The sequence below is a fragment of the Macadamia integrifolia genome, chromosome 10 (genome assembly GCF_013358625.1).
Source record: "Macadamia integrifolia cultivar HAES 741 chromosome 10, SCU_Mint_v3, whole genome shotgun sequence".
NCBI classification, from domain to species: domain Eukaryota; kingdom Viridiplantae; phylum Streptophyta; class Magnoliopsida; order Proteales; family Proteaceae; genus Macadamia; species Macadamia integrifolia.
Genome location: NC_056566.1, coordinates 31,687,745 through 31,707,001, shown reverse-complemented (window position 1 = coordinate 31,707,001; position 19,257 = coordinate 31,687,745). Strand labels below are relative to the sequence as shown.

General features: G+C 40.2%; 1 protein-coding gene across 1 annotated transcript; it reads right to left on the bottom strand.

Moving 5' to 3' along the window:
- Nucleotides 1–239: 239 nt before the first annotated feature.
- Nucleotides 240–5,347, bottom strand: LOC122092393 (probable carboxylesterase 15). The gene is made up of 3 exons (XM_042662706.1): nt 4,691–5,347; nt 4,599–4,604; nt 240–563 (listed from the first exon to the last, which is right to left on the bottom strand). The coding sequence occupies exons 1-3, from the start codon at nt 5,345–5,347 to the stop codon at nt 240–242; spliced, it is 987 nt and encodes a 328-aa protein (XP_042518640.1).
- Nucleotides 5,348–19,257: the final 13,910 nt, after the last annotated feature.

Here is a 19,257-nt window from a genome sequence, read left to right as displayed (position 1 = left end):
TTTAATGAGCATAGCATTACATCTACCAAAGCACCTTCAAGATTATTTTTCCCATCATGTAACTAGTGAGGAATGGTAAACATTCGAGGATATACAAAACATGCATACGCTTGGTGTTTTAATAGATCCTCATTATTGAAACAATCATGGGAAATTTTTAAAGAGCATAGACACAATTTTTTTTTCAATAAATATAATGAGAAAAGTGAAACAGGCATGTGTGCAAGTACAACTCATCTCTAGTTGCTGGAGTTTTCAGTGATGAATCTGTTAATGAGTTGCATCAACTTGTTTGCTGCTTCAGAGTTGGGCTGGACTGAAAAGAAACCATGGTCCTCTCCCTCGAATTCGGCATATTCTATTTTCTTTCCCCACTCTTTCAATCTCTTTACATAATTTTTAATTCTGTCCTTGAGTCTATCACAGCTACCAACTACAGCCAGGATAGGATCAAGAGCCAAAGGTTCAAGGCTTGGGCTAGCAGGTCCAATTGGGTTCACCAATGGGTGATCTGTTGTCTCACCAACTGGTATTGAAAGCCTCCAAAACATGTCCAATATCATCTCATGTCACATAGTTCCAAACCAAGGTTTTATATATCATGTCAAGACAGCAAGGGTACACATGATGCATCTACCATATAAGTTATTATATAATGCACCTTCTAAGACACCACTAGGGTACCCATCCTATATCACCCTCTCTCCTCCCGTGTATTGACATGCATTTTCATGGATGTCCATACATGTTTTATGTTAAGTTTGTCTCGAATTCTTGACCAGTTTTGAAGATTGATCCGATCCGACATATTTTGGTGGCGATCCGAATGAAAAATTTTCTGAGATCTGTGATGGAAGCAGAGGGGTTGGGCCGATAGGCCCAAGCCTGGAGCCCATCATTGATCTCGTATGGGGGTGCAGGGGCTACGCCCCCGCGGTATGGTTTGACCGGATCGACCGTGACCCGATGGGTCGACCCACGATTTTGGAGTATATATAATGTACTGTTGCTTGTTGAGAAAGTCATTGTATTCCAGGGTTTTCACGCAACTAGGGTTTCAGGGCGAGTTTTTCCTCGCCGCTGCTAAGGTGTAATTTCTCTTCTGCATAGTGAATCATCTTCTTCTTTGCCCGAGGACGTAGCACACCACCCTGGTGTGTGAACCTCGTTAAATCTCTGTGTCGTACGAATCTATTGTCTCTTTATTATTCGTGTTTCTTGGTGTTTGATCCTACATTTTACGTTATTTTGACTGGCTTTTTGCACTTTTTCATGGTCTTGAAATTTTCAAAGCTCCAATTTTCCATTTGAAGAAGTGTACTTAAACTGAAACTTGAGGGACTTTGAAGCCTATCTGACCAAAGAATTTAAAACCAACTTAAACTACCATGTGGCAGATTTTGAAGACTCGATTAGGGGCAATTACTATCATGCCCTTTCACAATTTATTATGCATATATTAATGGATTTTTCTATCTATATATATATATATATATATATCTCACGTGTACCCAAAGTGAACCATTCGTTAAATAGTTTCACGATTTCAGAGTAAGTGGCTAGGTTTTATTTCAATTTGGTTTTGACATTCTTAATCATGGGCTTGGGATCACAGCTTTCACTAGTCAATTGCCTAGTGTTGGAGCCAAAAGCAAAGATAAAAAGGAAGATTAGAGACTCTCCAGGCCAAATCCACTGCAATCAGTTATAAACTTCAAGTGGCCACCATGGATAGTTAGGACAAAAAACAAATGCCATTTGTTTGACAGTTACAAAAGTAAATGCTATTTGCTTTGCAATTATAAGCTTCTATGATTAGAAAAGTAAATGCCATTTTTTTTCCCTCCATTATATTCTAATTTTTGTTACTAAGAATCCCTATGGCTTTAGGATGACCTTGTATGACATGTAAGAAAGCTTGTTCACTCTTGGCTTCTAGCCTTATGTAATTCATTTCTATTATTGAATACAATTGTGTTTATTTTATTTTTTATTTTTTTAAAGTATTGTTGTAGATAATAGCTTTAAATCAGACACCGAAACACTATTCCTTTAATTTTTTTTTTTTTCGTGAAAAGTGAAAACTAATGGTGAACCGGAAAAGTGGGTTTCTTTCTTTTTTTTTTTTTTTTGGGTAGAATGAAAAGTGGGTTTCGACCCAGGCAAATATATCAATATCCGGATTTTCAAATCATACCCAAAACATGGGAGCCCAAGCCCATTAGAACTCAGATCTTAGAACTTGAAACTTAAAATAGGAATGTAGGACGTAGGGGTGTCAATTCCAGGCCCGGTAGTCCTGACCGAGCCTAACTGATCAAGAACGGTCAAGAACGAAACTGGCCTGAGTCAAGAACGATCAAGAACGAAACTGGCCTGAATTATTTAATAAACATGTTTGGTTCAAGGCCGACCTGATTTATAAATGGTCGTTTCTAGTACAAGTGTGCAACCCGATGGGCATCCGATCAGATTGACCAATTAATAGCCTGACATGTTTAGAGTAAACCCCATTCATAAATAAATGTCTCAGTGGTTCGTTTAGCCCGATTAAAGATAGATAACTAATTGACCGTTTATAAATGAGACCCTGCCTATTCTATGAGGCCTGATTAATTAAATGGATCAATCACAGTGCGAGATCCTAAAGTGGGAAAACTAAGGGCCCGTTTGATAACGTTTCAAGAAACGCGTTTCTGTTTCCAGAAACAGCATAAACGGAGTAAAAAGCGTTTGATAAAACTGTTCCGTTTCACTTATTTTCAGAAATAGAAATAGAAATTTTTACTTATTTATGGTTCAAGAAACGACGCTTGTTTCGCCGTTTCTAGAAACGACTTGTGGCCATTCTTTCATTGATTACTATCGACTTCTAAAAACATGACTTATCAAACACCTTTAATTCCGTTTCTATTTCTAGAAATGGAAATTTAGGGCTCGTTTGATAACGTTTCTGCCGTTTCTGTTCCAAGAAACTGCAGAAACAGAAATTGCTGTTTCTGGAAACAGAAACAGGTAAGAGAGGTGTTTGATAATTCTTGTTTCTGGAACCATGAGGTTCTGGACCCATAAGGCTCACAAGCAGTCTGCATCTCCTCCCTCTCTCGCTCTCACCCCCGACCCAGTGTTCACCTCAACTCTCCCGTCTGCCGTAAATCTGCGGCGACCCCCACCTCACCATATCCTCCCCGTCTCTCTCTCTCTCTCTCTATGGCTATTTCCTGATGCAAATCTTACCCTCTTATAATCCTGAAATTGCCGGATTCCGTCGCTTCCTTTGCCGGATAACTCTGGATTGTACTGGTACAGATTCTCTACTTATAGTTCCTTTGCCTTTCGAGTTTCGATTTGCAGAGACGCGTGTGAACTTTGTAAATGAAATAAACCCTAGAGAGAGAGAGAGTAGAGAGAGAAAGTGAAACGGGTAAGGGGGTTGCTAGCTATGAGGGCCTGCAACGGGCTGTGCTAAAGCTTGGCCAGAGGGGCTGCGGAAGGCTCGGATGCCATGGCAGAGTCAGCCGTAAGGCCATCAGATCTAAAGATCGAGAACCCATTTTGTGAACTGAGTTTGAGATCCCCATCGGCGCCGGAGACGAAGAATCCATCCTCTGAACTAGGTTTAGTTTCATAAGCAAAGGGCTCCCCAACTCCTCCCCCTTGCTCCCACCTCCGCCCTCCCTGCAATTCCCCAGTCCATCCCAATCTGTTACGATGCAGATCGATGGCGGCAATGGGAAGGGCCCCGACTGGGAATGGCCCAAATTCCATCAGTTCCATGAGGTTGAAGTAAGGCCAAAGAGAGAGAGAGAGACGAATGTTTCTTGTCTGAGAGGTAGTAGTCTTCGAGAGCTCCTCGTAGCCGCATCAAGCAGCGACGGTGATGAAGAGGGTGACGATGAAAGGTGTTCCACCAACGAGATGAAGAAGGGTCCGTAGTTGCAGAGCTCCCCGTGGTCGGGTACGCAGGAGAAGCAGTGAAGCTTCAACGTTTCAAGAGGAAGGGGGTTCTGCAACGTTTCACGCAGGAGAAGCAGTGAAGCTCCCCGTGGTCGATTGATTGTTTGTACCCCAATTTTGTTTCGAAAAACGAGCGAAACAAGTAAAACTTGTTTCGTCATTCATGTTTCTTGGAGCATAAATTGTTTTAAATTTCAATTTATGTTTCAAGAAACAAGTGAAACAGAACACTTTTACCAAACGGTATTTATGCCATTTCTTTGTTTCTGAGAACAAGAAAATACAGAAACACGTTTCTGGTTACGTTATCAAACAGACCCTTATGTTTTTGCCGTTTCTTGAAACAGAGACGGCAGAAACGTTATCAAATGTGCCCTAAAGTGCAAGGTCCTAAAGTGAGCCTAAACTCAATTAAACTTGATCAAAATTGACCGATTGTACACCCATGGTAGAACCCATCATGTTTAGGGCTAGCAATTGCCCGGGCCCTGACCTTAGAGGCTCATACTTGGTAACCCTAAGGTGGGATCCAGATCCAGGTTCAAAGACAAGAATAATCTTGTACATTCCTGGTCCCTTGATTTAGAATTTATTAAATAAAGAGAGAAAATGGATTCTAAATCCATGGAGCAAGGACTTACGAGATTGTTCTCCTACATAAACCTGATCCGGTCTCCCTGTGGTAATGGTGATGATGGTGGGGGTTAGAAAAATACCTGTCCGAAAGATCCATAGTGAAGACAGTCTCCCGTTCCTCCAACTCTGATTTCACCCGCACGGTTCCGCCAAAGTAGGCAGCTAAAAAAACGTAACCACGCACTCGAACAGGAGCCAACTCCGGCGAACCCGGTCCGAGTCCAACAGCGAGATGATGAGCGATGTTTCCCCCGGCCGAGTCTCCCAAGATAAAAACTCTGTTGAAATCGGCAACATCAGTCAACCAAGTGTCGGGATTATCGGACAGAGCCTGAGCTTGGAGCCACTTAACCGCTGCGAATCCATCTTCGATTGCCGCCGGAAGGCGATTCTCAGGTGGGAGACGATAATCAGGTGAGATGACGACGGCTTGAAGGTCGGAAGCGAGACGGAGGCAGTAGTTTTGGCAGTTGGGCCAAGTGCGAGAGCCGATGCAGAAGCTACCACCATGGATGTGGTAGAAGATTGGGAGCTTCGTAGAGGAGGAGGCTGAAGCGGGTTTGTAGAGACGGAGTTGGAGACCATGAATTGGGTGGAAAGTGACGTCTTTCCAGATAACAGAGCCATCGTCATGCACGGTCACGTTGATGGATGGGCGATCAGAGCGGACTATGGAGCCGTCACTGTAGACTTGGAGGATTCCACGGCAGTCATCTACCACATATGGAGTGGTGGCGGCGGTTGTGTTTGTCATATCTCTCCCTCTCTCCCCCTCTGAATTTTAATGAGGTGAGAGTGTGAGACTGAGAATAAGTATTAGGTGATGGGGGCTAAATGGGTTGTTCCCAGTAGATGGCAATATGATTCTTGCGTTTGGATTTTATACGGCTTTGCTAGCTATAGAGGAGATCAGAAAGGATGGGCACACTTTTTTTATTTATTTATAAGCAAAATGACACTTGGAAGCTTTTTTTTCTTATTTAAAAGGGTTACACAAGGACTTTTCCACGAGATCATGTATTTTAGTATTATTCTCCCCAAACATGATTAACTGCAGAATTTTGATAGAATTGGATGCATTAGTGCTTGTATGATCGCATTCTAAGGATGGGCACATTATTGGTGTATTGTAACTTATTGCCTTCTGTGTTGATCTTTATTTCCCCTTTTGAAATGGCCCTACCTCTATGATGTTCCATCAGTCCATCCCATATAAGGATTTAAAATTTAGGATTCTAAATCGTTGTGGATCGGATGGGTACAGTAGCATCATTTAAGGACTTAGTATTAGAACAGAATCGGACAAGGTAGATATCGATTGAGATCGCTCTAGATCAGATAGAAATACCTCTCATTTTTCGTTTAAAGATATTTTTTCAACCATTTTACCCCTTGTCCATACTGATCCACCGATCTGGTGTTAGCCAAGAATTGGGATCGATCAAGGCCAATACCGATTTGATCCTATTCCTCAAACCATGATTAGTAGGGATTAGTTGTTATTAGACTGGATTGGTCGGATTTACCCTTTATTTTTTAAATTGGTGTTTCGGGCCATATTACCCTAATACCTTACCAATTGATCGGTCAGGATCGACTGATCTAATCCAATTTCTAAAACTATGACCCTCTACGACTATACATCCATTTGTGTCACCCGCTAGCTTACCATATACGAACAGTCTGTCTATTCCTTTCCCATAAACAAATGATAGGAAAGCCTAAAAGACAGACTATTTTTCATGAGGTTTGGGTAGTCATTTGACCAAACATAGTGGGGTACATATGCTGCTAATTAATCTCTAATTTCTCTATATATTAGCATACAACTGCTTTTTCACTAACTCCATCTCTACTTGATGATATATAAAACAATATATTTTATAGAGAAAATTTTCTTACACATAAAGAAAAGTATAGCCATCAATGGTTGTTGCTGCCAAAAACCCCGTGAGTTGATCCTGCACAAACACAGACGGCGAAGGCCCGAAGCTTTGTCCGGGGTTAGTCCTCCGATGCTCAAGTTAGGGTCGGTCGCACAGTTTTTAGTATGGGAGTAATGGTGAGGGTATTGATGCTTACCTCCTTCCTTCCTCTCGGGCCCTCTTATATAGCTCCTAGGGTTTAGGGTTTTCCCTTTCCTTCCCAGAGTCCCTCTCGGGTCCACCTTCTTCCCTCTTAGAGTTCCACTCGAATACGTCCATCCTTCTGGTGGGGAATATTCCCTTCATGCAAGCGACGTGATAGAGCGTGATAGAGTCTTTGTACTCCCTATCTAGTGGGCGACACGTGTCCCGGTGGACGATGCATGTCCTCACCCTACTGAACGATCGATTTGGCCGTATTAGGAGCCCCCTTACTCCCGCTAGGAGTCTCTTCCTGTGGGAGTAACCAAATTTTTATTATCATTGTAATTTTTTCCTCTTTTTCCTGCCTTCGGCCTTATTCCTTCGGCTTTAGTTCTGCTAGCAATCGATAGCTTCAGTCAATTCGGCTTGGCCTTAGCCTGAGCCCCCGACCGAGGTGAGGACCTTCAGTCAGCTTGGCTCGGCCTTAGCCTGAGCCCCTGACCGAGGTGAAGACCTTCGGTCAGATCAGCTCGGCCTTAGCCTGAGCCCCCGACCGAGGTAAGGACCTTCGGTCAGCTCGGCTCGGCCTTAGCCTGAGCACCGTCCGAGGTAAGGACCTTCGGTCATGTCCGTTCATCTTTGGCCGAACTCCCAACCGAGGTGAAGACCTTCGGTCAGGTCCGTTCGGCTTTGGCTGACCCCCGACTGAGGTGAGGACCTTCGGTCAGGTCCGTTCGGCTTTGGCCAAACTCCCAACCGAGGTGGGGGACCTTTGGTTAGGTCCGTTCGGCTTTGGCCGAACTCCCAACCGATAGGGGGACCTTCAGTCAGGTCCGTTCGGCTTTTGTCGAACTCCCAACCGAGGTGAAAACCCTGGGTCAGATCTGTTCGGCTTTGGCCAAACTCCTAACCGAGGTGAAGACCTTCGATCAGGTCTGTTCGGCTTTGGCCGAACACCCAATCCTAGGCAAGGACCTACGGTTAGTTCGGCTCGGCCTTGCCTAAGCACCGTCCGAGGTAGGGACCTTCGGTCAGTTTGGCTCGAGCTTGTCCGAGACGCCAATCGAGGTAAGGACCTTCGGTCAGATCGAATCGGCCTTAGCCTGAGCCCCCAACTGAGGTAAGGACCTTTGGTCAGCTCAGCTCGGCCTTAGCCTGAGCACCGTCCGAGGTAGGGACCTTCGGTCAGTTCGGCTCGGCCTTGCCCGAGACCCCGACTGAGGTAAGGACCTTCAGTCAGCTTAGCTCGGCTCGGCCTTAGCCTAAGCCCCTGACCGAGGTGAGGACCTTTGGTCAGATTGGCTCGGCCTTAGCCTGAGCATCGTCCGAGGTAAGGACCTTCGGTCAGGTCCATTCAGCTTTGGCCGAACTCCCAACCGAGGTGAGGACCTTCGGTCAGGTCCATTCGGCTTTGGCCGACCCCCGACCGAGGTGAGGACCTTCGGTCAGGTCCGTTTGGCTTTAGTCAAACTCCCAACCGAGGTGAGGACCTTCGGTCAAGTCCGTTCGGCTTTGGCCAAACTCCCAACCGAGAGGGGGACCTTGGGTCAGGTCCGTTCAGCTTTGGCCGAACTCCCAACCGATAGGGGGACCTTCGGTCAGGTCGGTTCCGCTTTTGTCGAACTTCCAACCGAGGTGAGGACCCGAACTCCCAACCGATAGGGGGACCTTCGGTCAGGTCGGTTCCGCTTTTGTCGAACTTCCAACCGAGGTGAGGACCTTCATCTGTATTCATTCGGCAGAGTTAAGGTCACCAAACAAGAGAGTTCTTCTCAATTGCCGTAAACTAGTTTTCATATTTTCCATGAATAAGATCCTCTAGAGTTTAGGATGAGGAATTACAACTTAAAAGTGCGTAAGAGAAAAAATTGCAAAATGCGAGTGTGCTTGCTACTCTTGTACGAGGTTTGGTTCTGCTCCATCAGCTTGAAGGGTTTCTTCCATCTGGATGTACTTATCGCACTGAGCTTTCAACTCGTCCAGGTTCCTCGGTGTATGGTTCGCCAAAGACCTTTTCAGCTCCTTATCCTTGACACCTCCCAGCGGGGCTGTGAACTCCTCTTTCGGGTCCAGACCTCTGATCGTGACCTTCTCTTGTTGGAAGCGCTTCATGTAGTTTCGCAGTGATTCTCCTTCATGTTGCTTGACGTTGGTCAAGTTCAACGTGGTCTTCTGAAGGGGGTTGGCTACTGGAGAATCCCTTCACGAAGAAGTAGCCTAGATCGCTGAAGCTGTGGATCAACTTCGTCGGCAGACGGTTGTACCATAGCCTTGCCGCTCCTTTGAATGTTAATGGTAGGGCGCCGTCGGAGACTCGATGGAACTGCATGGCGACCTTGAAGCCTTCCAGATGATCGACGGGGTCCCCAGACCCGTCATAAGTGTCATACTTGGGCAGGCGAAAGCCAATTGGGAGCGAATCCCTCATGACCTCATCAGCTAGGGCCATGTCATTAGTGAGGTCTGGCTCGCGAGCTCCCGTCTGATTTTCTACCACCTTCTTGATCTCATCTTTCAGGTCCAGGACCATCCGCTTTAAACCCGAGTTCTCGTGCCTCTGTTTGTCTCTCTGGCGTGGTTCCCCATGTGGGTCTCTGGCGGCACGCCGCGTCCTTCCCCTGGGTGCGAGAGTTTCCCTCATTGCTCGGTTTCGAAGGTTGTGACCAGAGCTTATCGATCCTATACTGCTCTGGTCCTCGTCTCGAGCCCTCTTAGGCTGGATGTGGGGGCCAGGCAGTGCTCTGCCGGTCTTTTGAGAGACAACTTTGGAGACTCCCTTCATTGCCTCGGCCATTCGGTCATATTTGTCCTGGAGGGCTTCGAATTGCTCCTTTGTCACGTATTCTTGCGCTTTAGGAGGGGGCGGAGGATCACTATCTTCGTGTACTGAATATCCGCCTGAGCGCGGGTACCTTATGGACACTTCCCGGTCATCATTGCCCCTTTCTCCTCCTATCTCAGCCGAGGGAGGAAGCCCCCCTGAAGGTTCTTCCCCCATGTTCATGTTTGACGCTGTTCTTATCTTCCTGCGGTTGTAGGCTCCCCCCACCATTACTGTCATTCCCACAGACGGTGTCAATTTGTTGCTGCCAAAAACCCCGTGAGTTGATCCTGCACAAACACAGACGGCGGAGGCCCGGAACTTTGTTCGGGGTTAGTCCTCCGACGCTCAAGTTAGGGTCGGCTGCACAGTTTTTAGTATGTGAGTAATGGTGAGGGTATTGATGCTTACCTCCTTCCTTCCTCTCGGGCCCTCTTATATAGCTCCTAGGGTTTAGGGTTTTTCCTTTTCTTCCCAGAGTTCTTCTCGGGTCCACCTTCTTCCCTCTTAGAGTTCCACTCGAATACGTCTATCCTTCTGGTGGGGAATATTCCCTTCATGCAAGCGACGTGATAGAGCGTGATAGAGTCTTTGTACTCCCTATCTAGTGGGCGACATGTGTCCCAGTGGGCGACGCGTGTCCTCACCCTACTAAGCGATCGATTTGGCCGTATCAATGGTCATAAATGTTTGTCACCCCATTTACAATATACTCCCACTATTCCCCTATTTCCTATAGATACCATCTGAATCCACAGTTGACCGTTGGTATGGGAAAAACTTGGTCAATATTCTATTAAAAATCACTGTTTGTTTTCCTCACGAAGAAGGGCAGAAATTTTTCTCCCTTCAAGATTTTTTAATCAATTTTGAGAGGTCACCATTCATGGAAAGAAGCGTGCTTTATTTATGGCAAGGAAAGTAACTTATATTGTCCACCGTTCTAAATAAATTGTATAACTTTAACAAGGGTGTTCAAATCACTGTGAGGCAAAATCCACCTCCCCTTTATTTTATTTTATGATTATTACATTTGGATTTTTCGAAGATGAATTAAGTGAAAGAAATCAAAAGGATAGTGGAACTTACCTCTTCATAGGATCATTAATCCCACCATGCTGTCCAACATTACTTCGGATAACATATGGTGATTTTCCCATTATAAGTGAACACTCTAATAAAGAGTTTCAGAGATATTCTTAAGGTTTCTCTGTCTTTCATGTGCAAAAAAACATATGGTAATTTTTTTATAGCATTAATGAAGAGGGGCCTTCTTTTATAGCATATTGTCGCAACCCTAATTCCTTCCATCAAGGAAATGGGGGTTACAATTCCCATTTAACTACTAAGAGTGGCTACAATTCCCATTCAACTATTAAGAGTGGTTACTATGTAACTCCCACTCATAACTGCTAAGAGAAATTACTATTAATGTGGCAGTGCTTATATTCTCCCACTTGTCCTATGTTGCCACACACCAGTAAATATGGTAAGTTCTTAACTTAATGTATGGTCATACTAACCTTATTCCTTAAGATACTGACCTTATCCCTTAAAAGAGTATTACACATTTAAAATGAAAACTTCAGCTCATGAATCATAACAATGTATATCCATACAAAGAACATTTCCTTATGTGTATCTGTTGGATTATGGGCTTAATTAATTATTCAGGTTGATTAATGTGTGAGAATCAAGTTACATAAATCGGTTCGGTCCACTCTCAAGTTTAGAGATATGTTGGCCCAACCCATTGTAATTTAAGGTTTTGGGTGCAGGATAGTATTATAAATGCTGGGTTTCGGGTCCTTATAACCATTATTCAATATTCCCCACATTACCACTGAAGTGAGAGAACCAAGGAGATTTAAGGGGCTGTAGAAGATCCATAACCAAGAGAGTGATTGGCGTCAATTGTCTTCAACATACTAGGTGAAAGGTGCAACTCGATCTTCTATGGTTTGATATTTTTATTAGATTCATATTCTTGTTTTTCCTGTGTGGTTTCTTCAAATAGGGTTTCGGATTCGAACCCCATGGTTGTTCTAACAGTATCACGATAATTGCTATTCTCAAAGCAAATTATTATCTGGTTAGTTTATACTTTATAGAATCAACTCCCATGGTTAATTTTGAATCATTATCATAATTAAATTTTTATGTACACAAACTAAATAAATAATAAAAATACTTAATATCAGGATCTTCAACTGCAATGTAGTGATGGACATCAAGCATTTGATGATTCACTTAGTATTTAGCTTTAGTTCAAGGGAGAGGAGTGATAATTCCTCTAAAATGAATTACCAACATCATATATGAACCAAATGAAATTGATCGAATAGAGAAAATCGAATAAAAGCGAACCAATTTGATCTCATTTAAGTTTGAGGTTATGAAAAGTTTTTAGTTTTGGTTTTGTTTCAGTTTATACATATTGTATCTTGAACAATTCTGAACCGAAAAAACCAGAACCAAATCAATTGACACCATTAAACAAAATTGCTATGTGGCAAGTATAATTGAAGCCGACAAAAGCCAGAATCCACCCTTACATCTATTTTACCAAGCAGACTATAAAATCTACCAAAATGCTTTCTAAGATTATTTTTCCCACCTTATAATTGATATCTAACAGTATGGTAAACATTAGAGAACAAGAAAATAAGGTTTTATTACTGGATCTCATTATTGGAACATTCAGGGGAGTGTCTGAAATATCATACACATTTTTTTTTCTTGCAATAAATATGACGACACAAGTGGAACAAGTGTGTGCAAGTGCAACTCAGCACTAGTTTTTGCGGGCGTTTTCATTGACGAATTTTTTGATGAGTTGCATCAACTTGTTTGATGATTCAGAGTTGGGATTGAGTGGAAAGAAACCATGATGCTTTCCCTAGAATTCGGCATACTCTATTTTATTTCCCCACTCCTTCAATCTCCTTCCATAATCTTTAATCCTGTCCTTCAGTATATCGTAGTTGCCAACTACTGCCAAGATAGGATCAAGAGCCAAAGGTTCAAGGCTTGGGCTAGCAGGTCCGAATGGGTTCACCAATGGGTGATCCATTGTCTCTCCAACTGGTAATGACATCCTCCAAAACCCTGTCCAATATCATCTCATGTTACATGGTTCCAAGCCAAGGTTTTATATATTAGGTCAAAACAAAGGGGTGCAAATGATGCATATACTTTACATTAATATATAACTGCACTTTTTATTATATATATGGGAGAGGGTGTACCATATGCAATATACTTGTGGGCTACATCAATGGAGGCGTTTGATGGAGTATCATTTAGGAGGGGCAGATGAGTCATTTCAAAGGGGCAAGAGAGAGACACAGGGGATGCTAACTTACAATACACTAAGGGTGTGGCCAAACCTCCCTCTCTCTCTCTCTCTCTCTCTCTCTCTCTCTCTCTCTCTCTCTCTCTCTCTCTCTATATATATATATATTCATACTTTTATTAAAAAATACGTGTTCCCTGTCTTTGATATACTTTTTTTCAAAAAAATAAAAAAACCATTGACATCTACAAAAAAAAATTTCCAAATGACCAAAAAGCACAAAAAATATTCTAAATGACCAAAAAACCCCTCAAAATGGAAGATGAAAAATAATTAATTAAGAAAAATTTACCGTGCCACTCCTAAAGAATGTCACAATTATGAGAGCACCACTCTATTTCACCAAATTGTCCTCAGCCTCTACTATCAGTCACTGTTAAGTGTCGACTTAAAATGACCATTATACATTAGCAAACTCAATATTTTTACATTATAGGGAAGCTTTGGAATACAGAGAAGAGGTAATATATCAAACAACTGGTGGGCGAGTCCTGAACTGGGAAGAGTGGAGAGAGCCTCCTCGGCGGAGATGGCTCATCTCGCTATTGCTCTTGCCATTGCTGTATTAAGCCCATCACCTTTACCTTCAAGGTGATTGGTACTGGCAATGGGACCTTCGGTTATGTTGGGCGTAAGGGTCCAAGGTCTTGATTACACCCTTACTCTCCAGTTGTGTGATAGAAGGAACATATGGAAACTTGCCCGACGAAAACGGTGCGGCATCCGAAGCCCACCAGAATCATCATCCTCCTCCTCCTCTTCCTCATCTATACTTACTTCCATACTATCCTATCCTCCATCCTCTCTATTACTTCCATGCATCATTCTATCGCCTCTCCTTCGCTTGTTTCGACTCGACCGTTCCCGATCTCTATCCTTTTTGTTCACTCGATCTCTTAACCTCGCCGTTTCCTGCAACTCCACGAGTCCATCTTCCTCTTTAAACAGAAAAACAAAAAGAAAATACAAGAAACAGTCAAAATCAAGAAGGAAATGTTTATAATCTAGAACCAGAAAGAAAAAGAACTGAAAAAAAAAAAAAATCCAACCAGGGGAATCTCTCAAGCTACTACTTCTATGTCGCCGTCTCGGCAATCTGTTCGCAGCCGCCATACTTCCTCTTCTAGCTTCTCTATTCCTATCCATCTCTTCTTACCTCTTCATTAAATCAATCACAGAAACCCATCAATCTCACCGTCTCACACCTTTCCAAGAGGTATCTCAACCGGATTTCAGCCATAATTCACCGGATTTCCAGCCAAGACCACCACAGACTGCAGATTCTGAACAGATTGAAAGAAAATAAAGGAGAAAAAATACAGCTTTCTATTATCTTCTCCCTCCCTTCCGCTAGGGACTCCTCTCTTCCCTTTTCCCTCTTCCCTCTTCCCTCTTCCCTCTTCTCTCTCGCTCTCCCAGACTCACGCTCTCTCTGTTTTCCTTTCGTTACTCTGCTGCGTATTTCACTTCTCCACAAAATACACTCCAAAGTTGATGTAGACGGTTAGGATCACTCTCTGAACTTTGAGAATCGATCTCCTCCGTTGGATCGACTTTAGATCGCACGGCTATAGTAGGTTATATACTTACCACCTTATATTTAATAAGGGCATTTTGATATTTAAAATAAAATATAATTACTGGCATCAATATATAAGGTATATTCCTTAATAGTGACTGACGGTAGGGGGTCATAGGATAATTGGTGAAATAGAGGAAATGGTTTTATAATTGTGGCTTTCTCCGAGGGGTGATGCGGTAAATTTTTCATTAATTAATTATTCTCTCTCTCTCTCTCTCTTTCTCTCCCTCCATATTTGAATCACTTTTTCAAAAGGACAAAAAAACCATTGAAATCTACCAAAAAAATTTCAAATGACCAAAAAACCCCTCAAAATGGAAGATGAAAAAAATTAATTAATTACTCTCTCTCTCTTTATAATTATTTAATAAAAAAAATAACAAATGAGGGATATAAAAAAACGTGGAGTACAAAGCGGGGGAGAGAGAGAGAATTAAATCTGTGGAGAGAGATATACCATTGATATCTACCAAAAAAAAAAAAAAAAATCCAAATGACCAAAAAACACAAAAAAAAATTCATATGACCAAAAAACCCCTCAAAATGGAAGATGAAAAATAATTATTTAATTACTCTCTCTCTCTCTCTCTCTCTCTCTCTCTCTAAACATGGAGGAGAAAGGGGGAATTAAACCATTGACATCTACCTAAATTTTTTTTTTTTCAAATGACCAAAAAACACCAAAAAAAATTTCAAATGACCAAAAAACCCGTCAAAATGGAAGATGAAAAATAATTAATTAAACAGAGATGAAATGATGAGAAAATAAAAAGAGTATGTATGTTTAATAATCAAGAGAAGAAAAGAAAAGAAAAGAAAAGAAAAAAAATTCAAAAAATTTTGAATTTTAGGTTAGAGATAGACACATAGGAAATCATTGTGTAATCATTCATTTTTTGTCTTATTATGTTTTCATATTTTCTCAAGCTTTCTTGTGTTTTTTGTAAGATTTTTTTTTTTGAACAAAAGAAAACTTCACAATTCCCAAGAGGAATTTTGAATTTCAAAAGTTAAATCTTCTCTTGGGTGAAGATATACCAAGTGCAAAGAGAATTTTTTAAACCAAGAAAAAAAAATACAAAAAATATATTTTTTTTCTTTTATTCTTTTGGCTACCAAACACAGCCTAAACATGGAGGAGAAAGGGGAAGTAATTCTTGCTATTACTCCTTGATTGAAAAATAAAGTAATACTGCAAGCGCACGGGTTGTGTGTAGCTACGGGTCGATCACAGGGAGGGTAAGCTCTGTGAAAAATTTAGTTCCAACCTAGGCAAAATGTACCAACTAATGGGGCTGTCATAAATTAACAGAAACTAGACTAACAATGGTGAAAGGCAAAAATTAATCATAGAATTAAATTAAATATGCAATAATAAAGTGAATCTAAGATTAAAATTAGAATGAATTAATGAACCTGAAATTATGTAAGTACTAGAGAGTGTGAAATTATGATGTGGGGAAGCACTTGGGAATTATAATCCACCATGAGTTTTAAGAACAATTTACAAACAATTTAGCCCTATGCTTGAATAGGTCAATAGGAAATATGAATTTTTAAATCTAACATGTCCCATGAGTTATTCAACACATACATAACATTAGATTATAAGCAAGACCATATTGAAAGTTGACAATTATATAAACGAAAAGTGATCAATGGCATACATAATTTTGACTTTGCAATAAAGTTTTGATTACATGGATTTAAGAAAAAAAGGACATCAATTTCTTACAAGTTGCTCTTCATCTCATGGTTTCCTCCATTATCTAAGTTTCAGAATTTAGTTAACCATGAGGATGAAGAAAGATGAAGAACAACTAGAAAATGGACAAGACATTATTTGAAATTAAATATGAAATTAAAAAGAAAATAAAAAGAAGTACTTAACTGAATATGCACTGCAAAATCCAAGCTTAAGAATTTCAAACTTCAGCTTTAATTTGAACTTCAACTTCAACTTCAATCGTTGCTTACAACTTAAGAGAAAAGAAAAAGCTAATAAGAAAAAGCTATCTAAAAATTTTGTGTTTTTTTCAAGTTATGAATTAGGTCCCTATATATATATATATATATATATATATATATATATATAAGCTAAGGAGAGTATGTTAGAAGTAGTTTAGGAATGAGAAAGGTACGTACAAGTTAAGGAAAAGGAGAATTAAAAACCAAGTAGGAAAGAGAATACTTGTAAGAAAAGAAAAAAAGGAAAGAATGGAGGAAACCAAATGGAAATAGAAATGGGAAAGAGAGAGTTACCTATAGGAAAGAGGAAACAGATTACATAATTAATTTTTGGAAATTTTAAAATTCAACTGAAATTTCAATTTAGCCCAAAATGGTTTTGGGGCTAAATCTCTCCATCATGACCCCGGATTGACTTGAACTAAAAACTAAAGATGCATTAATTTAAATCATGAACACAACGAGCCTAATATCCAATATGTTCTGGGGAACTCCTCATCTTATAAAATAACCATCATGCCCCTACACTTGCACAAGTCCTCCCGTGTTAGATTCTTCTTTGTTGCTCAATCTCTTGGTCAAACTTATAAATTGAGGTGAAATTCTTCATTTACTGTTAATTGCTTCAGTGAAACTTCTTCTCATCTTGTCCTTAATCACATGCGAATCGATCCCTAGATAATCCGGTATCTAGATTCATTTAGCATCTTTTATGTGCATGATCCTATAACCTGCAAATATGAGAAAATCACATTATGTTGTCACTTTTATCATTGATTTAGAATCAAAATGGTCAATTAAAATCATCGTGGATGTATAAAATACGGTCTAATCACTTCTCCTTAATTCTCTCTCTCTCTCTCTCTCTCTCCCTCCATATTTAAATCTCTATAATTAAAAAAATTTCAAATGACCAAAAAACCCCCCCAAAATGGAAGACAAAAAAAAAAAAAAAAAAAATAATAATAATAATTATCTCTCTCTTTTCCAAATGACCAAAAACCACAAAAGAAAAAAAAATAATAACAATTATCTCTCACTCTATCTAAATGTCGAGGAGAAAGGGGAAGTAATTCTTGCTATTTTAATTTGTTGTTTAGTTAATTAATCAATTGACACTTAGATATTTTGCCAATGCCATTCTTTCAGGGACACCAAAAATTGTGAAACTAGAGAAACCCATCATCGATACTGAGGTAATTAAACCCCTTGAAATCTTATATATATATATATATATATATATAAATTATGTGAGATCCAACATAATGATAAGATGACATATATATCTGCAGTTCAGTTGCATGTATATATAGTAACAGATGGATTTTACATAGAATACCTGTCAAGTGGGAGTCAGATGGATGATCCTGATTATTCCTGAGAGCTAGATGGATTGGGTTACATGCTTAATATGTTGTTCGAATTGAAATCTCCAGAACTCCAAATTGTCGGGACCACCAGAGATCATCATATGCATGGTCCCAGATCGACTCTATGGAATATGGGATCTGATCATCATGATCTCTATACCAGACATACGGAAATAACTTTTACGTAATATCTACATTTTCAAGGGATGAGAAAATGAGACAAAGAATTGTTCCGCATCCTAATTTCTCTTCCTTTCACATTTAATTTGGGACTCAAAATCAAAATTCAAGTTTCATTGCATTTTTTTTTATGAGCAATAATGACGTAATAATACATACAACATCAGTTCTTTTTCACCATCTAGCATGAGTAAATTCTCAGTATCACCTCTTTTGGAGATCTGGTTGTCCATACCTAGATAATTCAGTCCATTGGAAATAAATCACCATGAAACAATTGATTCCCGCATCCTTGGGTTTTGTTATTATGGTATTTTTGTTTTGGTGAAGGTTATTGTGGTATTTTAACATACAATTGGATTGTGATTGAGGAGAAAAAGGAAGGGAAAAACTTATCGACCTTGCCAAAATAAAGAGAAATTCTTGATACAATGTGCCATCAGGACCTCGTACATCAAAATTGTTTAAAATATAACAGATTCAAATGGATAACATTTTCAGTAGAAAAATTCAAAAATATGTTTTATATTTGGAGGAGTCTCTTACAAGACCATGGTAGAAACCTTGATTATACACCCATTTTAAATGCCAATAATTACCACATGTTAAGTTTCAGAAAAAAAAAAAAAGAATAAAACTTCAAGAATCTAGGGTACACTAGGCATGAGGTCTCTCTCGTTTCAAGCTTCGTATTATCCCAATGCATGGATATCGAACATAGTATCATCTCTTTAGTATTCTATAGTGCTATTTTTTAAGAGCTTCAAGTAATGGTAAGTTGTTAGATTACTACATGCTTCAGGAGAAATATACATTCTCAAGCAATAAAACAAATATTTGATTGTAAGTACTCTAAAAAATTGAATTTTGTATCTGAATGTTTAACCACATGTGCATTTGCACATGTAAGCTTACTAATGGAAGATGAAAAAAATAATAATTAAAAATGTATAGGAGAAAGGGGGAAGTAATTCTTGCTGTTACTTCTCCTTAAATCTCTCTCTCTCTCTCTCTCTCTCTCTCTCTATCTATATATATATATATATATTAATCTCTATAATTATTTAATAATAAAATAACAAGGGAGGGATAGTCTTTGTCTTTGGTATACTTTTTCAAAAAGACAAAAAAACCATTGACATCTATCAAACAAATTTTGGATGACCAAAAAACACCAAAAAAAAATTTCAAATGACCAAAAAACCCCTCAAAATGGAAAATGAAAAAAAAATTATAAACGTGGAGGAGAAGGGGGAAGTAATTCTTGCTGTTACTCCTTAAATCTCTCTCTCTCTCTCTCTCTCTCTCTCTCTCTCTCT